The sequence below is a fragment of the Cottoperca gobio genome, chromosome 4 (assembly GCF_900634415.1).
Source record: "Cottoperca gobio chromosome 4, fCotGob3.1, whole genome shotgun sequence".
Classification (NCBI taxonomy): domain Eukaryota; kingdom Metazoa; phylum Chordata; class Actinopteri; order Perciformes; family Bovichtidae; genus Cottoperca; species Cottoperca gobio.
In genome coordinates this window covers 11698596-11724464 of record NC_041358.1, presented here as the reverse complement: position 1 = coordinate 11724464, position 25869 = coordinate 11698596, and the positions used below count along the sequence as shown (strand labels likewise).

The 25869-nt window shown below is 41.7% G+C and overlaps 1 protein-coding gene across 4 annotated transcripts in view; it reads left to right on the top strand.

Moving 5' to 3' along the window:
* Positions 1-25869, top strand: part of LOC115006765 (discs large homolog 1-like protein) — a 105265-nt gene that overhangs the window by 33896 nt on the left and 45500 nt on the right. For 2 of the 4 annotated variants that reach the window (XM_029429234.1, XM_029429233.1), the window contains exons 5-6: positions 22688-22741; positions 25049-25099. In XM_029429234.1, the coding sequence (XP_029285094.1) occupies positions 22688-22741; positions 25049-25099 (105 nt within the window). Of the gene's footprint in view, positions 1-4164; positions 4363-18733; positions 18824-22687; positions 22742-25048; positions 25100-25869 lie in introns of those variants that run through there. The other 2 variants (XM_029429236.1, XM_029429237.1) reach the window with 2 other exon arrangements.

Here is a 25869-nt window from a genome sequence, read left to right as displayed (position 1 = left end):
AATATTAATACAGTCGACATTCACTGGCTGACATTTGACTGAGGAGAGAGAGAGAGAGAGAGAGAGAGAGAGAGAGAGAGAGAGAGAGAGAGAGAGAGAGAGAGAGAGAGAAGGAAAAAGTGAAAGAGAGAGGCACAGGAAGACAGGGTTTGTTGTGATATAGCAGTGTGTCACTGAATTGTTGCTGTGTCAGCTAACATGCCAGTGTATTGTATTTTTAGTCGTGGTGGCTGCCCACATGCTCGCTGTAGAGAATGACTGGCAGATGCTAATGATATGGTTCCAGTTGTTATTTATGCTAGCTACGGTGATAGTTTCTTACTGGGCGTTTTACACTGCGAGCAACATGAGTGATGTCTTACTCTATCCTTACTGATCGTGGGAGAGAAGCTCAGGTTGCTTCAGTGCTGTGTTCTGTACTTTAGTTATCTCACTGCATATCTGTTGGTTTTAGAAAGAGCCATGTCAGCGGTCAGTCCTCCACTTTGGTCCAGACTGTATCTAACAATTCTTTTTTTTTAGTTGAATGTCTCAACAACTAGTGGATGAATTGCCATACAATTTGGTTCAGACATTCATGTCTCCCTGAGGATGAATGGTGATGACTTTTTTGAACTGCTTACTTTTCACCTTTCAGCTTCTAATATGTTAGTTTATAGACTGTATAAGAAGTGGGCATAGTCACTGTGACGTCACTCATTGGTTTGGGGACTATATTTTTAAAGCCTCAAGTTTGGCATTTTGGCTGTTGCTGGAACCAGCAGTGACACTGGGGCTAAGTACAACCAAACACTGAACAAGACATTTTTAGCTGACCAAAATGTTACCGTTGACTTACAAGCATACACTGCTTTATTTTCTGTTTTACTCGAAGTGGGACCATTATTTACAAAATGATCACCATGTTGGACAAGACTTGAATCTAGCGATTGAGACCATAAACTCATCAGGAAAATTAATACTGAGGTAATAAATCAAGTGAGAAACCAGTGGAGTTCCTTCATTCTTGCCATTGGAAGAATTGAATGCAGGTTTATGAATAAGGACTAATATCTGCAGTCTTTGTATTCTTGTAGCAGTTCAGCCGGTCTGTAGCTTTTTCATATTCAAACTGTTAAGTGTTAGTCACAGAAGCCTCTTGCGAAGGCGATTCATGCCTGATAAGGGGGTCACTTCTCTGAGAATCACTCTCACCCACTCTATTTCCCTGTCACATATGAGTCAGCTTTCTTCATATTAGGTTCCTTAAACAAAAGAAACATAAGAAATCTCACTGACTATCATTTCAAATCTTAACAAACAACACATTAGTCAGCCAGTACCAGGTGCTTTTCAGGGCTCGGAAAGCTGTTGCCATAGATACAGTTCCCAAGGAAACACAGGAAGAAGTTGTGACTGGGGTCCTGCTCCACCTGTAGCTAATCCTCAGGGAGGCTAAGATAGCTGTGTCGGCTAGCTGTCCACCTCAGATGCGAGGGGATACTGCTGGCAATAGCTTTATTTAGTTTGTGGCTAGTGAGCTAGTAATTGCAGCTCAGGCCACTCTGAGTTAACTGCCTGATGAAGATAGCTAGCCTTTGGCCTGGACGTGCTTGCTAATTTACTGCATGCTAAAGCCTCTCGGCCTTTAATGCTTGAGGGACACTTGCTAGTCCGGTGGTCTCTTTCTCCTCTTCTTTCCCCTGTCTTTTCTTTTTTGTAATGTCAGTCAGTGCCCAGCAACAGCCTGTTGTTTTTCCATTCTGGAGTCATGCGCTATGCTTGTATGTCTGCACGTGTGTGTGTGTGTGTGTGTGTGTGTGTGTGTGTGTGTGTATGTGTGTGTGTGTATGTGTGTGTGTGTGTGTGTGTGTGTGTGTGTGTGTGTGTGTGTGTGTGTGTGTGAGCAAGCGTTAGTGAGTGTGTGGGAGCGCTGGGTGCTGCAGTGTCCACAAACAGCCTCAGGAGAAGCTCTTTCTACCGCACACACACACACATATGCATAACCACATGTATAAACAACAAACCTATCAACTGATGCATGCAGTCGCACGCACATAAATACTTGTTGGTACAGTGCTTTAGTGTGAATTGTTGGTAATGGGTGAAACTCGGTGAACGTCCGTCTTTTATTTCACTCTTGCTTCTCTCTCTTTCTTTCTTTTCCACACATACACTCTCAAGTGTACTCACCTGAGTGCACCTACACACACACAAACACACTTATGTTGTTATCTGTCTAGTCACCACAAGCATCCAATTTCTACTTCTGTGGCATTTAGCTGTTTTCTACCTCATCTCCTCCTCAACCTGCAACAGGCATCATTGCAAATGTTTGTGTGAGCATGCATGCATGTTTATGTGTGTGTGTGTATTTGGAGTGTGTGTGTGTGTGTTTGTGTGGGGGGGGGGTTGTGTCATATCATTGGCTGGCTGGAATGTAGGGGCGTGGCTTGTACCAGTAATGATGTCTGAGAGAGAGGGGGGCGTCAGGTTGCAGCGCCAATAAAAGACTGGAAAAGACAATTTGCTGAGAGAGAGAGAGAGAGAGAGAGTAGAGAAGAGAGAGAGAGAGAGAGGAGAGAGAGAGAGGAGAGAGAGAGAGAGAGAGAGAGAAGAGAGAGAGAGAGAGAGAGAGAGAGAGAGGAGGAGAGAGAGAGGGAGAGAGAGAGAGAGAGAGAGAGAAGAGAGAGAGAGGGAAGGGAGAGAGGAGGAGAGGAGGAGCGAGGGAGGAGGGAGAGAGAGAGAGGGAGGAGAGGGAGAGAGAGAGAGATGGAGAGAGAGAGTAGGAGGTTGCGAGAGTAGAGAGAGTTAGAGAGTTAGGGAGAGGAGAGAGAGGAGTAGAGAGAGTAAGAGTGAGTAGCAGAGTGTAAGAGAAGTAGGGATAGAGAGTAAGTTAGGAGTTAAAGTAGAGTTGGAGAGGTAAGAGAGTGGAGAATGAGAGAGAGAGAGAGAGTAGAGAGAAGGGAGGAGGAGAGGAGTGAAGAGAGATGACTAGAGAGAGCGAAGCAGAGTGGCGATAGACGAGCCCTAGAGAATAGGGCTATCTAGGACAGAGGCCGACGAGACAACAGACATAGAGACTGGAGATCAGGGTCATAGATAGAAAAGAGAGGGAGATAAAGAGAGACTGAATAGTGTACTGTATGAGTGAGCGACGACGAGAAGAGAGAGTGAGACTTGGAGCTACATCACAGATGTAGGAGGGAGGAGAGGAGAAACAGAAGAGTTACAGAGTGATTCTTCCAGCCATCCTCCTACTTCAGATGCTCTCCTCCTCGCCTGCGTCCTTCCACCTCCTTCCTTTCATCCATCCATCCAGCCTCCCATCCCTCCCTCCCTACTTCCTTCCATATTTAATGGGAGCGCGCACAGTGACAGAGGAGAGATTGACTGGTCATCTCCTTGGACTAGAGAGAAGGAAGGAGGGAGGGAGGAAGAGGTGGGGTGGAGAAAGACAGAGAAAAAGAGTGAACCCCTTTTAAATAATCAATCCTCATATCCTGTCGTTGCCTGGCCCACGCTCCCTCTCACTCTCACTCTCTCTGAAGAGAGGAGAGGAAAGGAAGGAGTTGAAGAGAGGGGATTTTGGACTATCAGAGATGTGGATGTTGGACATTTCTCCAGGCTGTACGACGGGATGACGGACAAATGGATGGACAACAAAGACAGATGGGCAGATGGACTGACGAATGGATGTACCAAGACCCTGACGGACCGACTTTTTCTCTAACTCTAAGAGGACTCTGTCTACCTGCTCTGTACTTTTTACCTCCTCCCTCAACTCCTCCTCCAGCCCCTCCTCCTCCTCCTCCTCCTCCTCATTTCTCCATCTGCCAGCTGCTCTCTTACTCCTGAGGGAGCTGAAGAAGAGAAAAGGAAACAAAAGAGGTAATAATAAGAGAAAACTGAGAAGAGAAGATGAAAAATAGCCACATTATCTGCAGCAGAAACTAGTGACAGAAAATACAGAAGCGCTCGACTTGTGTGTTTGACAGCAACACCTTAAGAGAGAAAGCTATAAAGGAGAGACATTTGAGATGAAGCAGTGGAGAAGCTCTACAACATGAAATATATCTTGTGTTTCTGAGGGAAGAGCAGACAGCAGAGACGATGAACTATATTTTCGGCAACAACACCCTGTACCCCCGCAGTGGGAGGGTGGGCGGGTCGTCCGGGGGTCAAGGGGTGGGTCCAGGAGTCAAACAGAAGATGGGGCCCAAGCGCATCTCCTCGGAAGAGCTCGCACCTCCCCACACCTCCTCCCCCTCCACCTCTTCTCCCGCCTCCTCCTCCCCCTCCACCTCCTCCTCTCGCTGGCAGCAGCTCCTTACGTTCTTCTCCAGGAGGAGTGCCTTCACGGACTGTATCAATGCGAGCCAGGTAACACACGTCACACCCCCTGTGTGTGGGTGTGTGTGCTTTGTGCTTGAGGGGTGGTAGGGGATCAGGGTGGGAAGCATGTAACTTAACCTGGGCTTTTGTTTTGTGTGTGTGTGTGTGTGTGTGTGTGTGTGTGTGTGTGTGTGTGTGTGTGTGTGTGTGTGTGTGTGTGTGTGTGTGCATGTGTGTGTGTGTGTGTGTGTGTGTGTGTGTGTGTGTGTGTGCGTGTGGGGGTGCACAACATGGGGCTGGTCACTACATTAGTAAACATTCTCTATTTTCAGTTTCTTAGCCAAAACCGGGAGGCAGTCTGGGGCAGCAGCAGGTTTTAAATTGAAGTTGAAGCAGCTCTCTGTTAAGGGTTTGAGATATATGATAATGTTAACAAAATAGTCCTGGCTTAGTGTATGAGACCCAGAGAGCTGGTATGTTGCCATGGCAAAGCTATCATTTTGCTGAGTAGTCCAGTGGCACTAGATGTCCACATTGAAATCAAAAGCAGTACCATGTTTATATGGTTCCTTTGATATATTTTGGCACGAGCCATAGGAATCCCAATTGTTTCTAGATAACGTGGCTTTACATCTCCTTGAACTATAATGTGAAGCAAATGTTTTGGATTGAGTTGGATTTATAGTTCTGTGTTAAGATGCGACATAGCTACTGAGCCTACGCAAATAGCACACGTAGCTACGCCACAGCTCATGTGCGCATACTCAAAAATGTAACTACAGCCACGGCCTCTATATATATTATGTGGTGACTGGTCAGTTTGAGCTTTTCCTATAAATTTAGTTGAGAACATTAATATCAAAGTTGGAAAAAGACCACGCAGTCTTTTTTAATAACACACAGAAAGAACATCTCCACTGCTATCGTTCTATAAAAGTAAATGAAAGAACATAAACGTGGTGATTGCACAGCAGTAGTCTAATATTGAGCAATGAGATGAGAAAAAATAGAACTTTAACTATAAGGGTTATATAAGGAGAATACAGTTAAAACCGACTCATCTCCTTGTGTCAAGTATAAAGGTCCATTATCTACGCCAATTCATTGTAATGTAGTCAGTTTGTCCCCAGTATGTCTATGTCAAACACACAGGACACATAGCGCTGACAGAACTGGTCAATAACATTGGTGTTAACTAACTTGAGTCATCACACCAGCAGCTTGCAGAAATCAATTAACTAATATCCAAGTCAATCCAAATGCAGGACACAGCAGGGCAGGAGCGCTACTTACTTTACTTGATAATCATCTAAACATGTGGCCCCTCCGAGGTTGACAGATGCTGCGAGATTCCTCTGCCACTTCCATTATTACAATCATGCATCAAAGCCCCCTTACTCTGTTCTGATTCTTCACATTCAGCTGCTGAGACACATACTTCCCTTTCATGTAAGGTTTGCTTCATGTTCAAGTTTTGACTTTTTCACTTGTATTATGTGCTCTTAAAATGCGCACCATCTGGCCTTGAACGATAATTTGGGGATCTTGATATTAATATTAGATGCTTATATTTAGGATGATGTAATTGGCACTCTGCACTTCTAAGGAGAAGCTGGCCTGATGTATTGGCCCTTTTGGAAGCTGCTGCTGTGAGCTGATCGGCCACTATTGATTCCCATCCAAGCTTCACCTGCTGATACTGGATTCCTCTGAACAGTGTATACACCCTGCTTCAGCTTAATTTTTGCTTGGTGTGGCAACTGGTGAACAAAATTGTAAGAACAATTTGTTTTTTGGACTGTGTGCTTATGAGTTAGCACCCAGTTGCCTAAAAGTAGAGCCCTAATTTAATGGCCTTTTCCACCTTGAGATACTGGCTCACTAAAGCATATTGAAAAGCATGTAACAATCTTTGGAATTAAGAGTTTAGAATAAAAAAGATCACTGTTATGGAGAGATACGTCGTAATTCAGTATTATAGCTTATATTTTATTTACAGACTTTTTGGTGGCCGCAGATTTGTTTCTGAGAATTTTTTGTCATAAGAATTTCTGGTTCATATGACTTCCCCTCCAAATGTAGCGCACACTTTAATTGAATTTACAAGTCATTCAAATAAAATGGGGATTATGAGGAGTTGCATTGACATAAACAGTAAGTGGCGCTAGTTTTCCAATCGGGTGCTATTAAGCCATTGCAGAAGAAGAGGGTGCAGGAGAAGTCGTTATTAGAAGAGCTCCTGTGAAATGAATGGAGATGATGTGGACATATTGCATTTTATTGCATTACAATCTACTTCTTGATCAACATATAGCTGAAGTTTTTGTCTCTGACATTTGTTTTTGCCTCTTCTGTGAAGCAAAAGCTTCAGTAATGTTAAATGCTTCATCGTGATTTATTCGCTAAACGTGAAACCATCGCACTTTATTGTATTGGACTTGTCTTAAAACATTTTTCAACCCCAGGAAGAGCATACATTTATTTTTTCTTTTGGCCACTTCCCTGTCTGAATGATAGAAATGCATAACAATACATTTCTTACTGTTGCACAAACAATTAAATACTTTTTGTACTGCAGATGACAAAATGCAGTAATGTCTCTGGATCCAAACCTGCATTATTGATTTCAACTCCTGAGTGGACGGGGCGCCACTCACAATGTTCAACCCTGCAGCACTTTTACAGTTGCCTGCAGATTTATAGCACAGCAGCTCATGGAAAAAGTTAACCCACCCCGCCTTGCAGTAATCATATTGGCCAGTGTTTTCCCAAGGTGTTGCCATTTTCCTGTCCAAGGCACTTACTGCATGACTGATAGGCCATTATACTACACTCACACACACACACACACACACACACACACACAGCTGTTGGCACTGTTGATGCAGGAGAGTGAGAGACTGTTTCTTTTTACTGTTTGATGGAAGTGGTTTGGATCTGCTGATTTGGCCGTATAAGACTAATCAAAAATATTGCAGCATTGTTCACCTGTACACACACACACACACACACACACACACACACACACACACACACACACACACACACACACACACCACACACACACATCTGGATCATGTTTAGTGGCACTAACTCTTTCAGTCAGATTTGCAAATATATGAACCCAACTGAGTAGCTTATTCACCATTTTCTTGGCAGCATGAACATTGACTACTGTTTATTTTTCATATCTGATATCAGCATTCTTTATACACACACAGGTAAGGTACATATTTGGCCAAAAACGTATGTTACATTTATAGCGGCTCAGAGAGGTACATGTATTGGGCTCACGTGCGCACTCTTCAGTGCGGCAGAGTACTGTCTGCCTCACCTGGTGTCTTCTCACTGTGGTTTTATGTCACATCAGCAAGACTAAATATGTTACACATACATTACATACATTAACTGGACTATGGAAAGTCTGTACGCATAATAAAAGTGTATGTAAACATTATATTGGCGACATACAGAGAGATAGTAACGGGCACGCGCCAAATGCATGCGCTCAACCTAGTTTGCAAGGGATTGCGCAATCCGAGGGGAGGCTCAGCTCGTCGCTGCCTCAGCTCGCATCTCTCCTGTAACAGAGAATACGTAAATTCAGCGATTTTGACTATAAGAATTATCAAAACTATTGGAATCATACAGTAAATGCAGTTATAGCACAGACCAGTGCACAAATATACATTTATTGTTATTAGTTTTTTTACTTTTCATGATGACCACACGTCCATGGTTTAGAGTCCAGACATATCCTTGTACTATATCTCACCGGAAAGCACTTAATTGCAAAATCTCTTCCTTGCTGAACATAATAGTTTTCACGCCTTCTATTATCCCCGAGTCAATCTGTATGTTTCAGTTGCTCCAGTGTTGACTCTGGGTTGTCTTTTGATAGTGTCATCATTAAGTGTTTGTGATTATCTACTGTTAGAGCCCAATACATTACTCAAAGTATTTTTGTACCATCTCTCTGCTGAGCAGAATACAGAATGTATTTTGTTTTGGAGCAGCTTAGCAAAGCTCCACATCTTATGTACGTGTTTTAGATCTCATACGGTTTCTTCACCTGAGTTCATCACTCTGAATCAACACAGATAAAGGGTTAACCCAACTCAAACAGTGGCCCTCTCCCCTAGCCCCCATCCTGTCTCTGTATAATTGATGAGTAGTACAGCAGAGGTATGAAAGTCATCTTGGCTCTTCAGAAAGAACTCTAAAAGCCTTAAAGAGGTGTTTAGTGGTCACAGGAAATGGAGGTAGAGAGGGATGGACAGAGCTGGAGAGATGGAGGGATAGAAAGTTAGAGAGAGAATAAGACATTGATTGGGGCTGTGAGAGTAATCGGATAGCTTATTAGCTCAAAGTGGGCAATGTGAATATATCATGCACATTACCTGCTTAATGTAGCCATCAACATAAAGAGCACCGATCAAGTCACTGACAGACTCAGTTAATGGATTATTTTATTAGGATTGGTTATGACTTTAGTAATAGTGTCAATATCAGTAAGTAAGCGAGACTGGTATTACTCCTTTCATTCATTACCAATTACACAGAAAGGTTAGAAGAAGTGTTCAAATATATTAGATAAATGGGAAAGTTGTGATACAAACATACTCATACAGTGTAAAATGTAAAATGTGGCAGGAGCCACGTCATTAACACTCTCAACCCATAATGCAAAGTGTTCAGCAGAGTTCAACCTACACTCCCCGCTCCTGTAGAGAGTGGCTGATTATCCTTCTGCTTGCCCAGGGAAACTTTCATTGTTGCTCCAGAGGTGAAAAAGTCATGTTTAGGTGCATTTGTCGTGAGTCAGATACTGCGCCCACTTATACCTAAACACTATGAAACTTAATCACAGCTTCTACCACATTATTTTTGAATAGATAATCTGTTACTGAGTGGGCTGTATGTAACAGACCAAAGTCAGGCTTCTATTTGTGTAAATCTTCACACCATAACTGCAAATCTTCACCTCCCGCAATATTTTTTGCGCACTTTAGAAACTATACATCATCGCCGCATAGAAGTTGAGCAGTGCTTCAGTGAAGGAGTTAGGTTAAGGGAAAGACATTTATTTACAAAAAGGAGACAAATATGGGAGAAGGAGTAAAACAAAGGTTTGGTATTTATTCACCACAGAACTGGACACAATCGGTGCTTATTCATATGCTACCATGGCAGGGCTGCACTCATATTATAGGGAAATAAATATTGGAGCAGCTTGAAGGTTAAAACCAATGACTTGGAAATATTAACATGTTCAGGCTTGTTTGAAACCTTTGCATGACTAACGCGTACTACCCACATGAGAACTTACTTGTTGTGTGTTGCTGCATGTTACACATTTACTCACAAATCAATCATCATCAAATACATTTGAGAACAAGAGGTGTTCATCTTTTCAATAAATCCTAATAGTATGTAGGGGGTGTCATCAGTGGGAGGGGCTACTGCAAATCGTTTACAACCCGGACCACCATCGCCCATGGTATCCAATGAACTCCTTCTCTGATGCTCGCCAACACTGTGGACGACGTCAGTTGTGTGATGCTGCTGATCACCAAACGGAGTGTGGCATGTTGATGTGTGTGTGTGTGCGTGTGTGTGTGTGTGTGTGTGTGTGTGTGTGTGTGTGTGTGAGTGAGAGAGAGAGAGAGAGAGAAAGAGAGAGTTAAGGAGAAAGAAAAGTGTAGATGAGTGTAAACTTAAAATCTTAATATACTCCCTAATTTCTTTGCACACACACATACACACACACACACACACACACACACACACACACACACACACACACACACACACACACACACACACATTGTATTGCAGCAGTGAGTAATGCATTAGATTTGTGGTGCTTGAGAGTGTGTGAAGTGTTGCATCACCTTCTGTGTGTGGGATGAAGCTTGCATATCGGCTCTCTCCCACACACACACACACACACACACACACACACACACAGACACACGTCTCCACACAGACACACTCTCTCTCCTCCCTCTCCATCAGTCTCCTACCTCCAGCCTGTTCTCCATCTCTGATGATATAATCAATGCAGTTTTGCTGACCACGAGCAATCACTTAATATGACCACTGACTAATGAGGCTGAGCACAACATAATGACAGCTCCATCTATCCTCCTGTAATTAGTGTGGAATGGTTTGACACTACTGAAGTCTTGATCCATTCACTGCTGCCACAGGAAAACTTAACTGGATATAAATGACGATGACAGCAACATTGTCTGCTTGTGTGATTTTACCAGGCAGAGCGATATTAGTACTTTTGTCATGCAGTCACACATGGATGTGTTGCAGTAATTAACAGGCTCATTAACACACTGATTTTAATTGGAGAAGCCGTCGTTACACAAAGAATACAAGACAACAGCAAACTTTGTCCCATGTAAGTGATGCTGTCCCTCTTGGCCTGTAATCGTTGTGCCTCCTCGTAGACCAATCAATGTGTTTCCTAATTAAAATGAAAGTTTAATGAGATGTGATTCTTCTGGCATCCTGTGACACAAGTGAACGTTAGCACGGCCAGTAGCTCAAGGAGGAGGGAACCGTTCCTGACTGCGATGACACAGAGCTGGTTAAAAATCGGCAAAATAGCCCTTTAAATGTGTGATTTTATGCTTACTAAACTTCATAGGTTTGAGTTTAGGACATTTGCTTGGATAATAATTAATGTCACCATGGACTCTGCAAAATTGTTGCTATTATTCACAACTTTTTGTTAAATTTGAGCTAAATGATTAATCGAGACAGTAATCATCAGTGGCAGCCCTTGTCTTATTTTCATCATTGTCAATTCTGTGGACAACCTATTGTGTTATAGTTAAAAATTTATTGAACTGGAGGTGGAATTAATGAGCAACCTCTTTCTAATTAGGTCCAACAGTATTGGAAGTGAGTCCCTATAGTCACATTTTGTAGAGTTGCAGTGGTGGTTGGAGCTCCTTGGTCTAATTAAGTCATGGAGGAAGAGATCTTGAGGCCGGCAGACACAGCAGACACCTAGATAGAAAGAGGCCGTGGCAAATTCATACATAAGACCATATCCGTAACATGGAATACCATTACAGAGAAGACATTACTGCTCTCTGATTCTTTGACTCGCAGTTGGAGTGACAAGCTAGGGTTTCACCAGAAAGAGCAAGAGGCAGAGGGTGACACAGATAGATGAGAAAAGAGAGAGTATTGTAGTATGAACTCCACGGTGAATGAGCCACTCGGTTACTGTTGAACCGAGTGTCCTGACCTGAGGAAGGAATCTTACCCAACAGCCACACAAGGAGGATAGCTTCCTGATCAGTGTGAGAGGGTCATCTGAGCTCTGAGTGTTGAAGACTCCCCTTGTTGACCCCACTACTAACTCTCAGGTCCCATTACAGCATATAATAGCTGCTTAAGGTGTTTGGAATAATTACAGATGGCATTGGATTGCAGTTCATTGACTGTTAAAGAAACAGAGATTTATCTTACTTAAAAGGACAATCTTATAAGGGTCTTTTATAAAATGGGCCTACAGATAGATTTGATTTACCCAATCAAAGTGTTAAGAAAAGAGTACAAGGGATCGACAGTGTGCAGGATTCTTGGGTTTTGACATATAACAGTAAAAACATCTGTTTGTTTGCCCACACAGACGGCAAGAACTCCACTCAACAGATCTTTTTATGATGCTCTTTTACGGAAGTTGAAAATACTTGTGTAGTAACTGGGAACCCAAATTAGGATTTCCACACATATTCTACTACTTAGCAACCAAATCTACTGTGCAGTATTTGGGACAGTGTTATTCGTGGGACCCAAGACGCCTTGGACCCTTATGTGGACTGATTGCATATAGTTAACCCTTTGATGTAAAAAAAAACAACCACATTCCAAAACCCTCTACTGATACACTGTGGACACAGAGTATTCACCCAGATCGTTTTGTTTTTGGTGTATGGACAATCCATCCATCCATCGTCCACCGCTTATCCGGGATCGAGTCGCGGGGGCAGCAGGTCCAGTAAGGAACCCCAATCTTCCCTTCTCCGGGCCACATCCTCCAGCTCCGACTGGGGGATCCCGAGGCGTTCCCAGGCCAGTGAGGAGATATAATCTCTCCACTCTCCTCCCAGCTGGACGTGCCTGGAACACCTCCCTAGGGAGGCGCCCAGGTGGCATCCTTACTAGATGCCTGAACCACCTCAACTGGCTCCTTTCAACGTAAAGGAGCAGCGGCTCTACTCCGAGTCTCTCACGGATGGCTGAGCTTCTCACCCTATCTCTTAGGGAGAAGTCAGCTACCCGTCTGAGAAAACCCATTTCGGCCGCTTGTACCCGTGATCTTGTTCTTTCAGTCATGATCCAGCCTTCATGACCATAGGTGAGGGTAGGAACGAAGATCGACAGGTATATTAAGAGCTTTGCCTTCTGGCTCAGCTCTCTTTTCGTCACAACGGTGCGGTAAAGTGACTGTAGTACCGCCCCCCGCTGCTTCGATCCTCCAGGCCTCCAGGCCAATCTCTCGCTCCATCGTCCCCTCACTCGCGAACGGACAATCTGAAATCAGAAATCTGAAAATTGACAAATAAACAAATACGGCTATCGCTCTTTTTAAAGGTACTATGTGGAGAGTTTGACCTCTAGTAGCACCATGGAGTTTTTCAACAAGTGGTTCCACGCAGTGCACCTTTAAATGTTTGAATTGATCAAAACAAGGGACTGAAAGGAGCTAAATGCTGTGTAGGGCTGCAAGGTCATTTGAACTAAAATGACCTTCAATGGACTGTGACACATATTTTGAGTCTTATGGCTCTCTTCAAACCTTCATATAAAGTAGTAGTGTGCAGCTGAATCCAGCAAACAAGAAAACCAAGTTAAACCAACACTAAAAGATAAACGAGTATTGGACTTTGATTTGTCAGGTGCTCAGAAACACGACTCCTTAGAATGCTAATCTCATTTTTCCCCCTTTAATTGTGGGGTTTTTTTAGGGAGTTTTTTCTTGTGCGGTGCGTGGGTCTATGGACAGAGGAAGTCATAGGCTGTAAAGCCCACTGAGACAAATGTGTAATGATTTTTTGATTTGTTTTGATTTAATATCTCTGTTGGAGGCTTAGATCAGCAATTGTTAACAATCCTCTCTGTGTATTTACAACAGAATACATAGAAACAGAATAATTAGTGCAGCTTTAATTGTAATGCCAAAGATCCAAATTGACATTTCTTCCCAATTATTTTTGACAATAAAAGTTTAGTTGTGTAATAATGTTGCCTTTCACAACACAACATAACCTCCCAATCTCATGCCAAAACAAATCCTCATGACAGACTCTGTAAATAAATAATACTGATTTATTCTACCATGTTGTGTGTGATTGCAGGTGTGATATATGATAAGGAAGATCTCAGTCACATCTTCAGAGGATCTGCAGCTATTCAGTCTCCATCTTAGTATACATTCAGTTCAGTTCAAAGAGGAAAAGGAAAAACTGTTTGTATTTTTTAAATATTAATAGAGCTGAACACTTAGCTGAGTTATTTACTTAGTCATTCTTAAGGATTGGACTATTCATACTATACAATTACACTGGGATACAATATTAGTAGTTTCCCTCATGACATCAGTGAATTTAAAATAACGTCACGGTGGAGTGGACATCTTTTTAAATACTAGCCAGAAATACGTAAAGTACTCATTGGTGTCAAATAAGCAAAGAAACAGCAGCTTCAAAAATAATTTAGTTATTATGCTGTCGACCATATTTTGTGCCATGATTGAGTGTATAAACTCAAACTGGATTTAACCCCCCTTCCCCTGTGTGCATTTGTTTCCCACTACCATTTTTAATCTCTTCTAGTATTCTGGTAGACAATGATGTGAGATGTCTTTGTGCGATATCACACATGCTGTCAATCAGTGCTGATAATATCAGACAACCGAAACAAATATCTCAGTGATGACGAGGGACCAGTGCTGTAGAGTAGTGTCATCATATCTGTGTATGCGTCTCCCATCAGATGTGTCTGTGGAGTTGGAGGCCCCCTGCTGGTGACGTGTAGTATCACAACCTTGTCTCTGCAGACAGTTTGACTTGTGGGGGAAAAAAACTGATTTTATTCAAGTCTTTCTAGCAAATCACTTCAGCCCCTGCCCAAGATGTTATTTCCTGTTACATGTCTCTTTTACCCATTGAATACTTTTAATGATCATTAATTCTGCTTGCATAGTCACATATCTTTTGAGATAAATGCTAAGGAGTTTAGAGATAAGGAGTAATAATCATTTCATTAGAGGTATAGCTAAGAAATGCTGGACTAAAGGTTAGACTAATGGGATTGCATTGTCTGAAATTTAATCCTAGATGGGTTTCTCACTTGATATATTTTGCTATTAAAAAAAAGACTTATAGCCAACCGCATGAGACCAGCGGTGTTTTCTGGTGGGTATGGCACTACTTCACTTTTTACCGTATTCAGCAGCTCGTCTGAGTCAGACTGACCTGCGACGATTTATATGTGTGCGTGTTCACTAAACGAATTAAATACCCATTACGCTAATTAAGTGGAGCAGAAAAGGTTTGACGCTCAATAAATTAAGATGTTTTTCCTGGATTTGTATCATCGGGTCAGTCTGAACCAGAACATAAAGCAAGGATTCAATGAAGCAAGTCCTTTAACATAATTGATGATGTCTCGCTCGATAGACTAATTTGATGTGTTTCTTAAGAATTCTTCTAAGAGCCGTGTCAAAAGTGAGTGGAGAACGCTTACTCAGATGTTTTTCATACATAACAATATTAATGTAATGAATGTAATGTTTCTAGTTATCACTCCTTTGGATATAGCAATCGTAGCAGACACTGAAATTGGTTGATAGATCATCATGATTTTGCTTGATAAGACTACAGTATTCTACTAAACTAAAACTCAAACCCTGAGTTAACCCTTTACTCCTTTTAACTCCCCAATCTTTGTTTCCTCTCTTGTCTTCATCCATTCCTCACCATATCCCACCCTTCCTACCCTGCCCTCCAGTGATATATTAGTGTGGGCTTCATCTAGCACTGTGATGCTAACAGCCTATTCTCCTTGCTCATCCTCTCCTGACTGAGCAGTTAGCCTGCAGCGCTAGCAGCACTTTACACAGGGAACACACACACATAGCCTCTCACACTCTGTGCAGCTATAACAGCCTTTCTCTCAACCACCCTCACCCTCTTTCCCATTTTATTCTTTCCATCTATTTGTGTGCACTCTACATGGGCACTGCTTTTTAATGTCCCTTTTCTGTCCATCTGTCTGTCTGTCCCTCTTATCAGGTTGGTTTGGGGCGAGCTGTGGCATATATTTGCTGACATTATAGAGGCTTGGACCTCATAGTGGATAGCTGTGTGTGTGTATTCAGATCTGTACAAACCAATGGCAACTGCTGTTCCTTCTTAAATACCAGTTGTAAGATGCCAGAAGCTATAATTAAAAGTCATTTCTGTGTAACTTTATACACTGACCAATGAATTGATTTATCTGTGTTTGGGAAAACTCTGATGACTTGTGGTAAAAATAATAATAATAATAATAATAATAATAATAATAATAATAATAATAATAATAATGTTACTAATCAATTTAGTATATATATATATATATATATATATATATATATATATATATATATATATATGTTTGTTCCATTACCAGTACAAGACCTGAGTTTTAATAGAACAAAATAAATGTCTTACAAGTATGACCACATTTTCCGAAGTTTTTCTAAAGAAACACATTTTTTATTGAGCCGAAGTTACTACATATTAAATGGACGATGCATTTCACAGTAAAACATTTAGTTTGATCAGGACATAATTGATAAAAAAATTTGATACAAACTTTCCATACTTTACAGTCGCTGTATAAATACACTTAATAAAATGTGGTTGTTACTCAATTTATTGAGTTTCTATAGTAACCAGTAGTGCCATTCAGTAGTTCCTTGACCAAAAGAGGAGAGACATTTGCAGTGTTTACTGGCAGGTCCCTGTTTACTGCATTGTAGCTTTGATCCTGAATAGACTTGACGGAACCACCTCTGTATCTCACCACGAGACCTACACTACACCTGGAGTTTTAAACTGTATGTGTGTGTCTGTCCGTGTTGACTTTTAAGAAACTGTGCCACCCCAACACAGATTAAACTTGGAGACACACACACAAGCAGAGAGGCACACATTATCACAAGGAAGTAGGCCAACGCATTGAGGGACACACACACAAACACAGCAGGCATTTCATACACTATATACCAGCTGACCCAGCCTGCCTTGTGATGCTTTACAAGAACAAGACAAAGGTTGATGGAAGAGACTGCTCTTCACCAATCATAGCTCTCCTTTCATTGCACACCAACACACACACACACACACACACACACACACACACACACACACACACACACACACACACACACTCACACACACACACACACACTGACTAAGCTTTGAGCTTTGTATCACTGTCCCTAGTTGCCTATCGATTAGTCATGCCTGGCTGCTGTCATGTGCAGGAGTTCAGGGAAGTCCCTAATTGGCTAATCCAGGAAAGAGAGAGAGGGAGAAAGAGAGAGAGAGAGAGGGGGCCAGAGTTGGAGAGAGAGAGGAGGGACAGACACTGAGAGAGGGAGGCAGCACAGAAAGATGAGAGAGGCTGAGACAGATAATTGTGAATAGAGATGTGGCCTAATATCAAATCATGATAACAGAAAGATTGAACAAGGCAAGATGAAAGAAGGGCAACAAAGAAACTTTTTCTAACCTTTATTCCTTTTGGATCGGAAGAATGAACACAAATCTGAAAACTAAAAGAAATCAAACATAGGATTCTAATCTCGGATAACTCCAGTTTTACTGTCTACTAATTTTGGAATATATGAATCGAACTGCATCGTCTACAGAGCGACCGACACTTCAGATACAAAGCTGGTGTGCGCAACAACATAGGTAGATAATATGATTTAATCTGAATGACTGACCATTGAAGTGGAACGCAATCACGGAATGAGAAAGTCAAATCTTCCATTGGAGCGCATGAAAGAGAGACATCCTGAGAGAAAGCAGGACTAAAAAAAAAAAGAGGCTCAACTTGTCCAAGGGGTCTTTCTGCTTCTTCTTGAGACCGCACCTTTTTGTTTTACTTCTGACCTTGTTACTCTGAGAGCTGGTAAGAGGGTCAATGTGCTCCTGAGGGGAGAAAGCCAAGAAGAGGAGTGTTAAATATCACGCTAAAGGAGGATGCTTTGCTTTACAGGACTAGCTGTGGCTAATCCATAGGGGATAAGGGAGAAGAAACGGAAACAATGCCTACAAAAGAGGAACTGTTTTTAAATATTCTGATAATCCAGTGATCTTAACACACTGAGACAAACGACAGGAATACCAACTTTGTCCTGAACACAGAGGAGGATTGGTTGTTCTGGAGAGCCATGACCTACATTATTCGGACACAAGTGATTATGAGGAGCTACTCCCTTTTATCATCTCCGTAAAGAAGACTATATTAGGTGAGGGTTACATAAGAAGATAAATAAGTTCTCTGTGTGACTTATTTATACATATCCCTAGCAATGACCACTTATTTCCACAGTCATGAGTTCTGTTGTAGCCCCAAGAAGCCCAGCAGTGGCTCCACTAGGGGCAAATCTGCCAAAGGGAAGGCCAAGTCAGGAAAGAGCCACTCTCACTCGAAGCATAACCAGAATTTACTGCAAATACAGACGCCAAATCACCATCTGCAACCTTTACCGCTGCACTCACCAAATCACCTTTCCCATTCCTCGAAACATGTCTGCCATTCGCCAAAACTTCTGATTCCTTCTCCCTCTCCCAGCTACTACCATATAGCACCACCATCTCCAAGTCATCAGCTAGCTCCACCATCACCAACTTACCAGCTGGCTCCGCAATCCCCAAATCGCCTACTGCACTCGCCAAGCCACCACCAGCTTCACCTGTCACCAAGCCATCATCAGCTGCATCATCATGCTCCGAACCAGCAACACTACCATCCACCGGCGTCCCCGAGTCACCTGCTTTCTTCACAATCAACACATCAAATCTACCACCCACAGCAGCAGCAGATGCAGCTCCATTCACCCAGTCACCACTCGTTGTTCCAGCAGTACCATCACCACCACCACTGCCCTCCTGCTCTTCCTCACGCCTCCCAGTCGCTGTCCATCCACCCGTTTCACTCGCCACAGCTCCCCCTGTGTTCAGGGCTGGGTGGATTTGGGTGGAACACGCTGCCTACCAACCTGGCCACCAGGGGCTCCAGAGGAAAGTTTCCCAACCTGAGGGACAGTGTGAAGAAGAGTCCCACAAAAAGCAAAGCTAAGGGCAAGACAGGCAGGCCGTGGCCCAATGACACGTATATCTGGACCGCACACTCAATGGAAACGCCCCCACATGTGCCGCTCATACATCACCTTCAAAAAATACAGGCCAATATGCAGGTAGGTTGGATGGTTGGTTAGTAGATAGATGGATATAGTGTTAGGCCACTGAACCTTGAAGAGGACAGTATGTGTGCATTTCAAAATGTTACCATCAACCTCCTGATAACAAAAGATAGTCCACACTGTTATAGAACACAGGCTGTACAAGCTTGGAAATGTGGTGAACTCCTCAACACTTTTAGTACAAAATACATAACCCTAACCTGGAGGTTCCTCCACCATGTTAGAGTGGTGGTCAGCTGAGGGAAAGTCAAAGTGCACATATATAATCAAAAAGCCATACATTGTAACTGTAACAAAGTAAAATAAAAGGAAAATCACAGGGCAGCACTAGACTTTCAGTAATGTTCAAGTGTTGGTTGGACAATCCGTCCTGTACTGTTAAAACATCTCACAAAAACTTAAATTCCCAAAAAGAGGAAAGAAAAACACACACATGTAGCCAAATGTATTGCATATTCCATTAATGTTCAAAGTACTCCTGGAATCAATATATGTCAAGATATATTAGACGCCAAAGGATTCATGGTACAAAGCGAGAAGGGAAGAAAAGTCTCTATCAAACCATCTCCATCACCATGTGATGAGACGTCTACACAGTACACTGGCCGCTGTAAGCAAACCCTAAGTGTTGTACTTTTATTACTTTTATTACTTTTATTCCGATTATTTATTTGGCAAACTGCTGTTGCAAGTGAAGCACTGACAGCCTAAAGTGCTTCAGTGCTGTTAAACCTGCACTCTGAGCTGTCTGCAGAGTTACATGATATTCATAGTGTGTGCAGGTTGCGACTCCCCCAGACCAGGCAGATTGTGGTTAAATTAAATGTTTATCGAAATAACTCCTCACAAAATAACAGGACGTGTGTGTTGTATAAACTGTGCTATAGTGAGTTTATAATCCAGCATGGCAGCTGCCTGTTATTAGATGTTGGGTGGGTAGTACATCTGCTATCTAGTGATTGTCTGATTAGCGTGATTAGCGAGGACGTTCTGATTTGATTTGAGTTGCACTTCATCTCATTAGCTCATTAGTCAAATGGAGTTTCATTGCACATTAGGAAGACAATGGACAGTGATTTTAGAAGTGCAGTATTTGTGTGTGTGTGTGTGTGTGTGTGTGTGTGTGTGTGTGTGTGCACCAGTCTTCGCCTCTGGCTTGGCCGTATGAATGGAATCTAAAGTAGCTGATCAACTCTATAAACTCGTCATTCTGCCAAATGTGTGGCTTTTACTGTTTGCACTTTGTATGTTTTTATATTCTTGCATGTATGAGTGTCTATATGGCACATTGCACTGATGTATTATTTAACAAGCTTTAGATACTTTGCTAATTGCTAATTGAATAATTATGATGATGGTGCACACACTCAAACATTTAACAATCTTGCAAAGCATGAGAAATCCAAAGAAAGCACTTGTCTGTCTCTTTGCCTGATGAGACAAACAAGTGATACTCTGAAACTCTTTCTAAGCTGTGCCGTACTGGACTGAACCAGGCCATAAGGTTATGATAACACAGCCGGTGTAACTGCATTTATGTAACAACTAACAATCATTTGCATAGAGCAGCAATATACTGTCTGGAGATTAAGGGTGTGTGTGTTAGTGTATTTGTGTGTTAGTGCTTATTTGTTTATATTTGCATGTTTGTTCTTTTGGTGTCTCCCACATCCCACATGAGTTTTGAACAGTGATTTTTTTCCCCACTCAGGTTGTTTCATTTGAATGATTTTCAGAGGCCTAAGGTGATGAAAGTATCCTGTATTTGTTAAGATTTTTTATTTTTTTTACAATTATCATTATAAAATATAATGAATAATAATAAAAAATATATATATATATATACTGTATATATATTGAAAGTAAGAATGCAGTATGCAGCAGAATGGTCCCCAGCTCTGACAGGGACCACCCTGCTGCATAATAAGTACTTTTCATACTTTGAGTACATTTTGTTTTGCAAGATTTACCACCACACGCTCTCATAGCTTGAGCGATTTTGTGCAGCATTTGCACAATTTGAGGTGAGATATAAAAGACTCAGCTGAAAGTATACAATATGTGAATGTAGTATTGTAACGTTTCATGGAGTCAGGTGCTATCCCCGTCAGAATATTTATAAAAAGAGTTGCTTTGTATGAAGCATTATTGATCATCTTCACCCTCCACTTGTAACTATGTATTTCTCCTTTCTACCCTTTATTCACATGAACACACACACACACACACACACACACAGACACACACACACACACACACACACACACACACACACACACACACACACCCTAACAGCTGCAGATGTCAGCACAACCTTTACTTTCACCTCAATATCCATATACTCTGCTGTAGTACTCCCACCCCTCCTTTAATTCTTCTCTGTTCTCCCACCATATTTCTTTATCTTTTTTACTCATGTCTGTGGTTTTGGGGGGTTTGGGTGCATCTGTCTGCACCCTCTGCTCCTCATTGCTCTTGTTGAGCACGCAGATTTGACTCCTCCCACCATACGTACTGTATAATCCCTCTGATCTCCCCCCCCCCCCCCCCCTCTCTCTCTCTCTCTCTCTTTCTCTTTCTGTTCCCGTGTGGGATCAAGCATCCTGTCAGCTTGGCTGACAGACAGTTTGACATGTGGTGGAGAGAGAGAGATACATGGAGTGAGATAATATATGTGTGTGTGTGTGTGTGTGTGTGTGTGTGTGTGTGTGTGTGTGTGTGTGTGTGTGTGTGTGTGTGTGTGTGTGTGAGAAAGAGGAGATAAAGGAGCGGAAAAAAGGGGGGATGAGGGAGGTAGAGATTGTAGCGGGATAGATGCTTTTGCTGCTCTGTTGCACAGTGATGCCGTGAAGTGAAGTCCGGGTGCACTGTCCATTTGGTTGGCTAGCTTGGTTGATGTTTGCTTAGCTGGTTTGTGAACTTTTTCTGGCTGCAGGGACAAGAGCTGGTACTTCAGATTATTTTTACATGGACTAACTTGCTCATTGCTGGTTTGCTGGAGAAGACTAGAGCGGCAGACACTGGACTGGCGAGCACTAAATACTCTCTCGGGAGAAAGTAAGAGGAGACGAGGGAAACAGTGGAGACAGGTGGCATAAGATAGGGGCTGGTGCTCACCTTGCAAATACAAGGAGAAAAAGACACCTTATGGCTATTTATTAGCTTGTGTGAAGTTTGTCCTTTGTGCTTGCGTTGGAAGCAGGAGGAGAGATAATGTCAATCATCTGATGCTGTGACCTGCTCATCCCGCAACTCTAAAAGAAAGTCCGGGAGAAAGAGGAGACTGAGCTTAGAGCAGAAGAAGGGGAAGGGCGGGAAGGAGGGAGAAAACAGCACATGGGAGAGAGGGGGAGATTGCAATTCATTATGGATTTAGAAAAATTAGATGGATCAGGGATGTCATCTGGATGTTAATGTAGGACTCTTCATGCAGCAAGTAGTAGTAGTAGTAGAGTACAATATCTACATAACAGTACGATCTAACATGTTAAAGCACAGGGTTTGTGGCGCAGTACTGAAATGCTGAATTTAGTAAAGTATGGCACAGTAACAGAGCTTTATGAAACAGTATGTGTGTGCGGTTTGCAGTGTAGTACTTTAGTATTGTCCAATATAAGGGCTGTGCAGTATGTCATGCGGTGTACGCTGTCGCTCCGTGGTGGTAATCTGTAGCAGATTTACTCAACATGCTGTACCAAAACATGAGACGAGTAAGTCGTTTATCCCAGTTCTCTGTATATGTGTGTTTCTTAAGTTTTATAGTAACAATCGTCTTGGTGAAATACTGTATGTCTTTGGTTTCCTGATAATAGCCTTCAAATGATTAATGTGAAATAACTTTGCTGGTGTCTCTTGCAGGCCAACCCCCCTCCAGTGGTGGTCAACACCGACAGCGTCGACACCCCACCATATGTGAGTACTTGTTCAAATATTGTCAGTGAAATTTAAAACCTCTACCCAACTGTGTACTTTAGACCCTGCTGATACGTCTTAGTGGGCAATTCAGGATTCCACACGATTTGAGTCTTTCTTAAGTCTTCCTTGAATAGTTTCATGAGAAAAGTCAAATAAAGTTAAATCACACAGTTTCAAGAGAAAGATTAAAATTCATATCAGTGATCGTATTTGGAGCATTGATTGTTGACTGCCCGAGGCTGTAGCTGGCTTCATGTGTGTAGAATAGGTGAGTATGGAGAACGTAGCACAAAATGTAGAGATGTTCTTAAACATCTAACAATATTTTAAGGTTGGCCTATGCTTTTCTGTTGAGGTTTTGTCACAATGTGAATGCCTCAAGTGTAAGAATGTATTCGTAGTACTTTACTTTACAGCTTATTGTGGCATTACTTCAATAGAGATATTACTTTGCCTTTTGTTTAACCTAAATATGGGAGAAAAGTAAAAGCCATGTGTTTGATGTAAAGTTGAAAAGACAGTTTTTACAGTGTCATACATATATTTCTAATCTTGTATTGAGTTTATATGTGACATTCTAGTAGCAATGTTTGTGTGACTTTGTAAATCTTTGCATTAATTAATTTTCTCTGGTAACAAATAGCAGCCGTAGAGATGCCACATGAAGGGTTATTTTACATTTGAAAGATGTGCAGCACTTTTTGGAGCTTCTACTAGCAATGTTCAGTAATTACAACATTTCTCCTCAATAAGAATGAACTATAGTGATAGCAGTGTCCAGGATTTAGACAGAAAGCTCAGACCAGAATTGGATGTGTCCAGATGTCATTTTACTGGTGGCCAGCTGCCACAGAGAATCACTGTCTGCTGTTGTTAGATACGTTTATTATATAATTACTGTGGAATTACTTTCTGATGAACTGCCTGGAATACAACACACAGAGACAGAAAATTGCAAATTTCTCTTAATATACTGTTGAAGAAATTTGATTAATGCATTCAACATATACGGAAAAGCCCGTTTACTTTCATTGCTTGTGACAAATATAGTGTTTTTTGTTGCTGAGAATAAAGCAAAGGAGTTATGTCGACCCTAAACAAGAAAATAGATTTAAACACACCGCAGGTACACAAGGCCATTTCTGTCTACTTTGCATGTAGTTAAGTAGAAGCTAGAAGCATTTCATCATGCTTTATTCAAATAGTAAAGGGAATATGTTTAGCAGGAAATAATCACAAACAGGATTTACAAGGATCAGAACCTCCATCTTTAAGAATGGTAGTAATTTATTGTTCTCAAATTTTATGTTAATAGTAAAGTCATGAATATGTAGAGTGTGTGGTAGATGATAACAGACACCACACATGGTAGTTTATGGAAGATTGTGCCCACGACAAAAATGCAAAATCTAAACTAATCTGACTGCACAGAGACACAGATTACAGCCAAAGGGATTACATGGGCCATTGGGATGCCACTCGACCGCAGTTTGTGTGTGTCCGTGTGTGCGTGCCTGCCTGCAGCAGCTATAGCCGGAACATGACACTCATCTCCCAAGTATAAACCGACTGAAACACAGAAATATATAATAGTGTGCTCAGATCAGATTTAATTCCGTGTGTTGTTCATTCAGTCCGGAAATCTAGATGTTAATGTTTTCTAGTACCAGGCAGTGCTGGCTGAGCAGCGTGATTGGCTCTTGGGTCATTCAGCGGGGATGTTCTTAAATATGACATCAGAGGTACATCATCATTAAGAACGCATTACCAGTCTAATCTCTGGGATTCATGCGTCATTCATAAAAGATCAAATGTCTGTCGCTTTTTCCATAATGCTGTTGTTTGTTGATGTTTGTATTGCTTGGTAATAATCAACTCACATTAGTGGCACATTATACTCAATGCACATGCATCTAGCACAGAACCAGCGACATTTAGTAAAGCTGCGATAAACATGAAGGTTAAATGTAACATGTGTCACGGCCGTCATTATGATGATCTGACAGAGGAAAAGTCGGGGGGCAGTCAGGTGATGAGGGGGGGGGATGGCATCTGGTGGATGGATGGAGAATGGCATTAAGGAAGGTGTTTGTGGCTGAAAGAGGAGGGACAGAGAGACAGGCCGTGTCAACGTGAGAGGGTTGTGTACCTGTCGATAGCAACTGACCACAGAGAAAAAACACTGCATATAAATTATGAATGTTAAAAGCTTTACCCTGAAATCTAATGAGCATTTTAGTGTCCATTACAGGAAAACAGCGTTCAGTATTTACTCCTCTTAATCCTTTTCTTCCTCTCCGACAGGTCAATGGAACAGAAGCAGACTATGAGTATGAGGAAATCACGCTGGAGCGGGTAAAGACTTACATACAATAAAAACACTCCAACATGCTTTTATTTTATACACTGTAATGTAATCGGTCACATCAACCCCCCAACCCCCCCCCCCCCCCGACATCTGTTTGGACTGACGCCTGTCCTCCGTAATCACGTTAAAAACATCAGGGATGTTGAGAGCAGAGATTATAATGAGGGCCTATGTATTTAAAACTAGGAGAAATGATCGCTAGATAGATTGTTAGCACTGGATGTATTACATTTTTTAAAGTTCTGATTGAGTCAACAAAAAATGTTAGTTGACAGAACATATTTTTATTATAATTGAAATCTCATTTTGGCAACTATGACCAATGCTAAATTTATCTCGCAAAGCCTGATATTACTTTGTTCATGTTCTTTATCATATAATCATGTAAAATTAATAGCTTGTTGTAGTTTGCACTTACTGCAAACATAATGACACTGTTTGCATTGCAGGTGATTCTCCTTCCTATTTAAAAGTGTACATTAAACATCCTGTTAAGATATTTAAATGATGGTGTAGTCGAGGCTAAATCCAGCAAACTGTATTTAACTGTTGTTGAGGTTTTTTTGTGCCCAGAATATTTCTCTACAAAGTAATAATACCAAACATTTCAGAAATTAAGGTTAAATTATCATTACATTACATTACAGTTAAATTACAATAAGCGCTTTTACTTAAATACAATTTTGACATAATTGTACTTTACTTGAGTATTTCCATTATTTGCTACATTTCACCGCACTTATTTGACACTTATAGT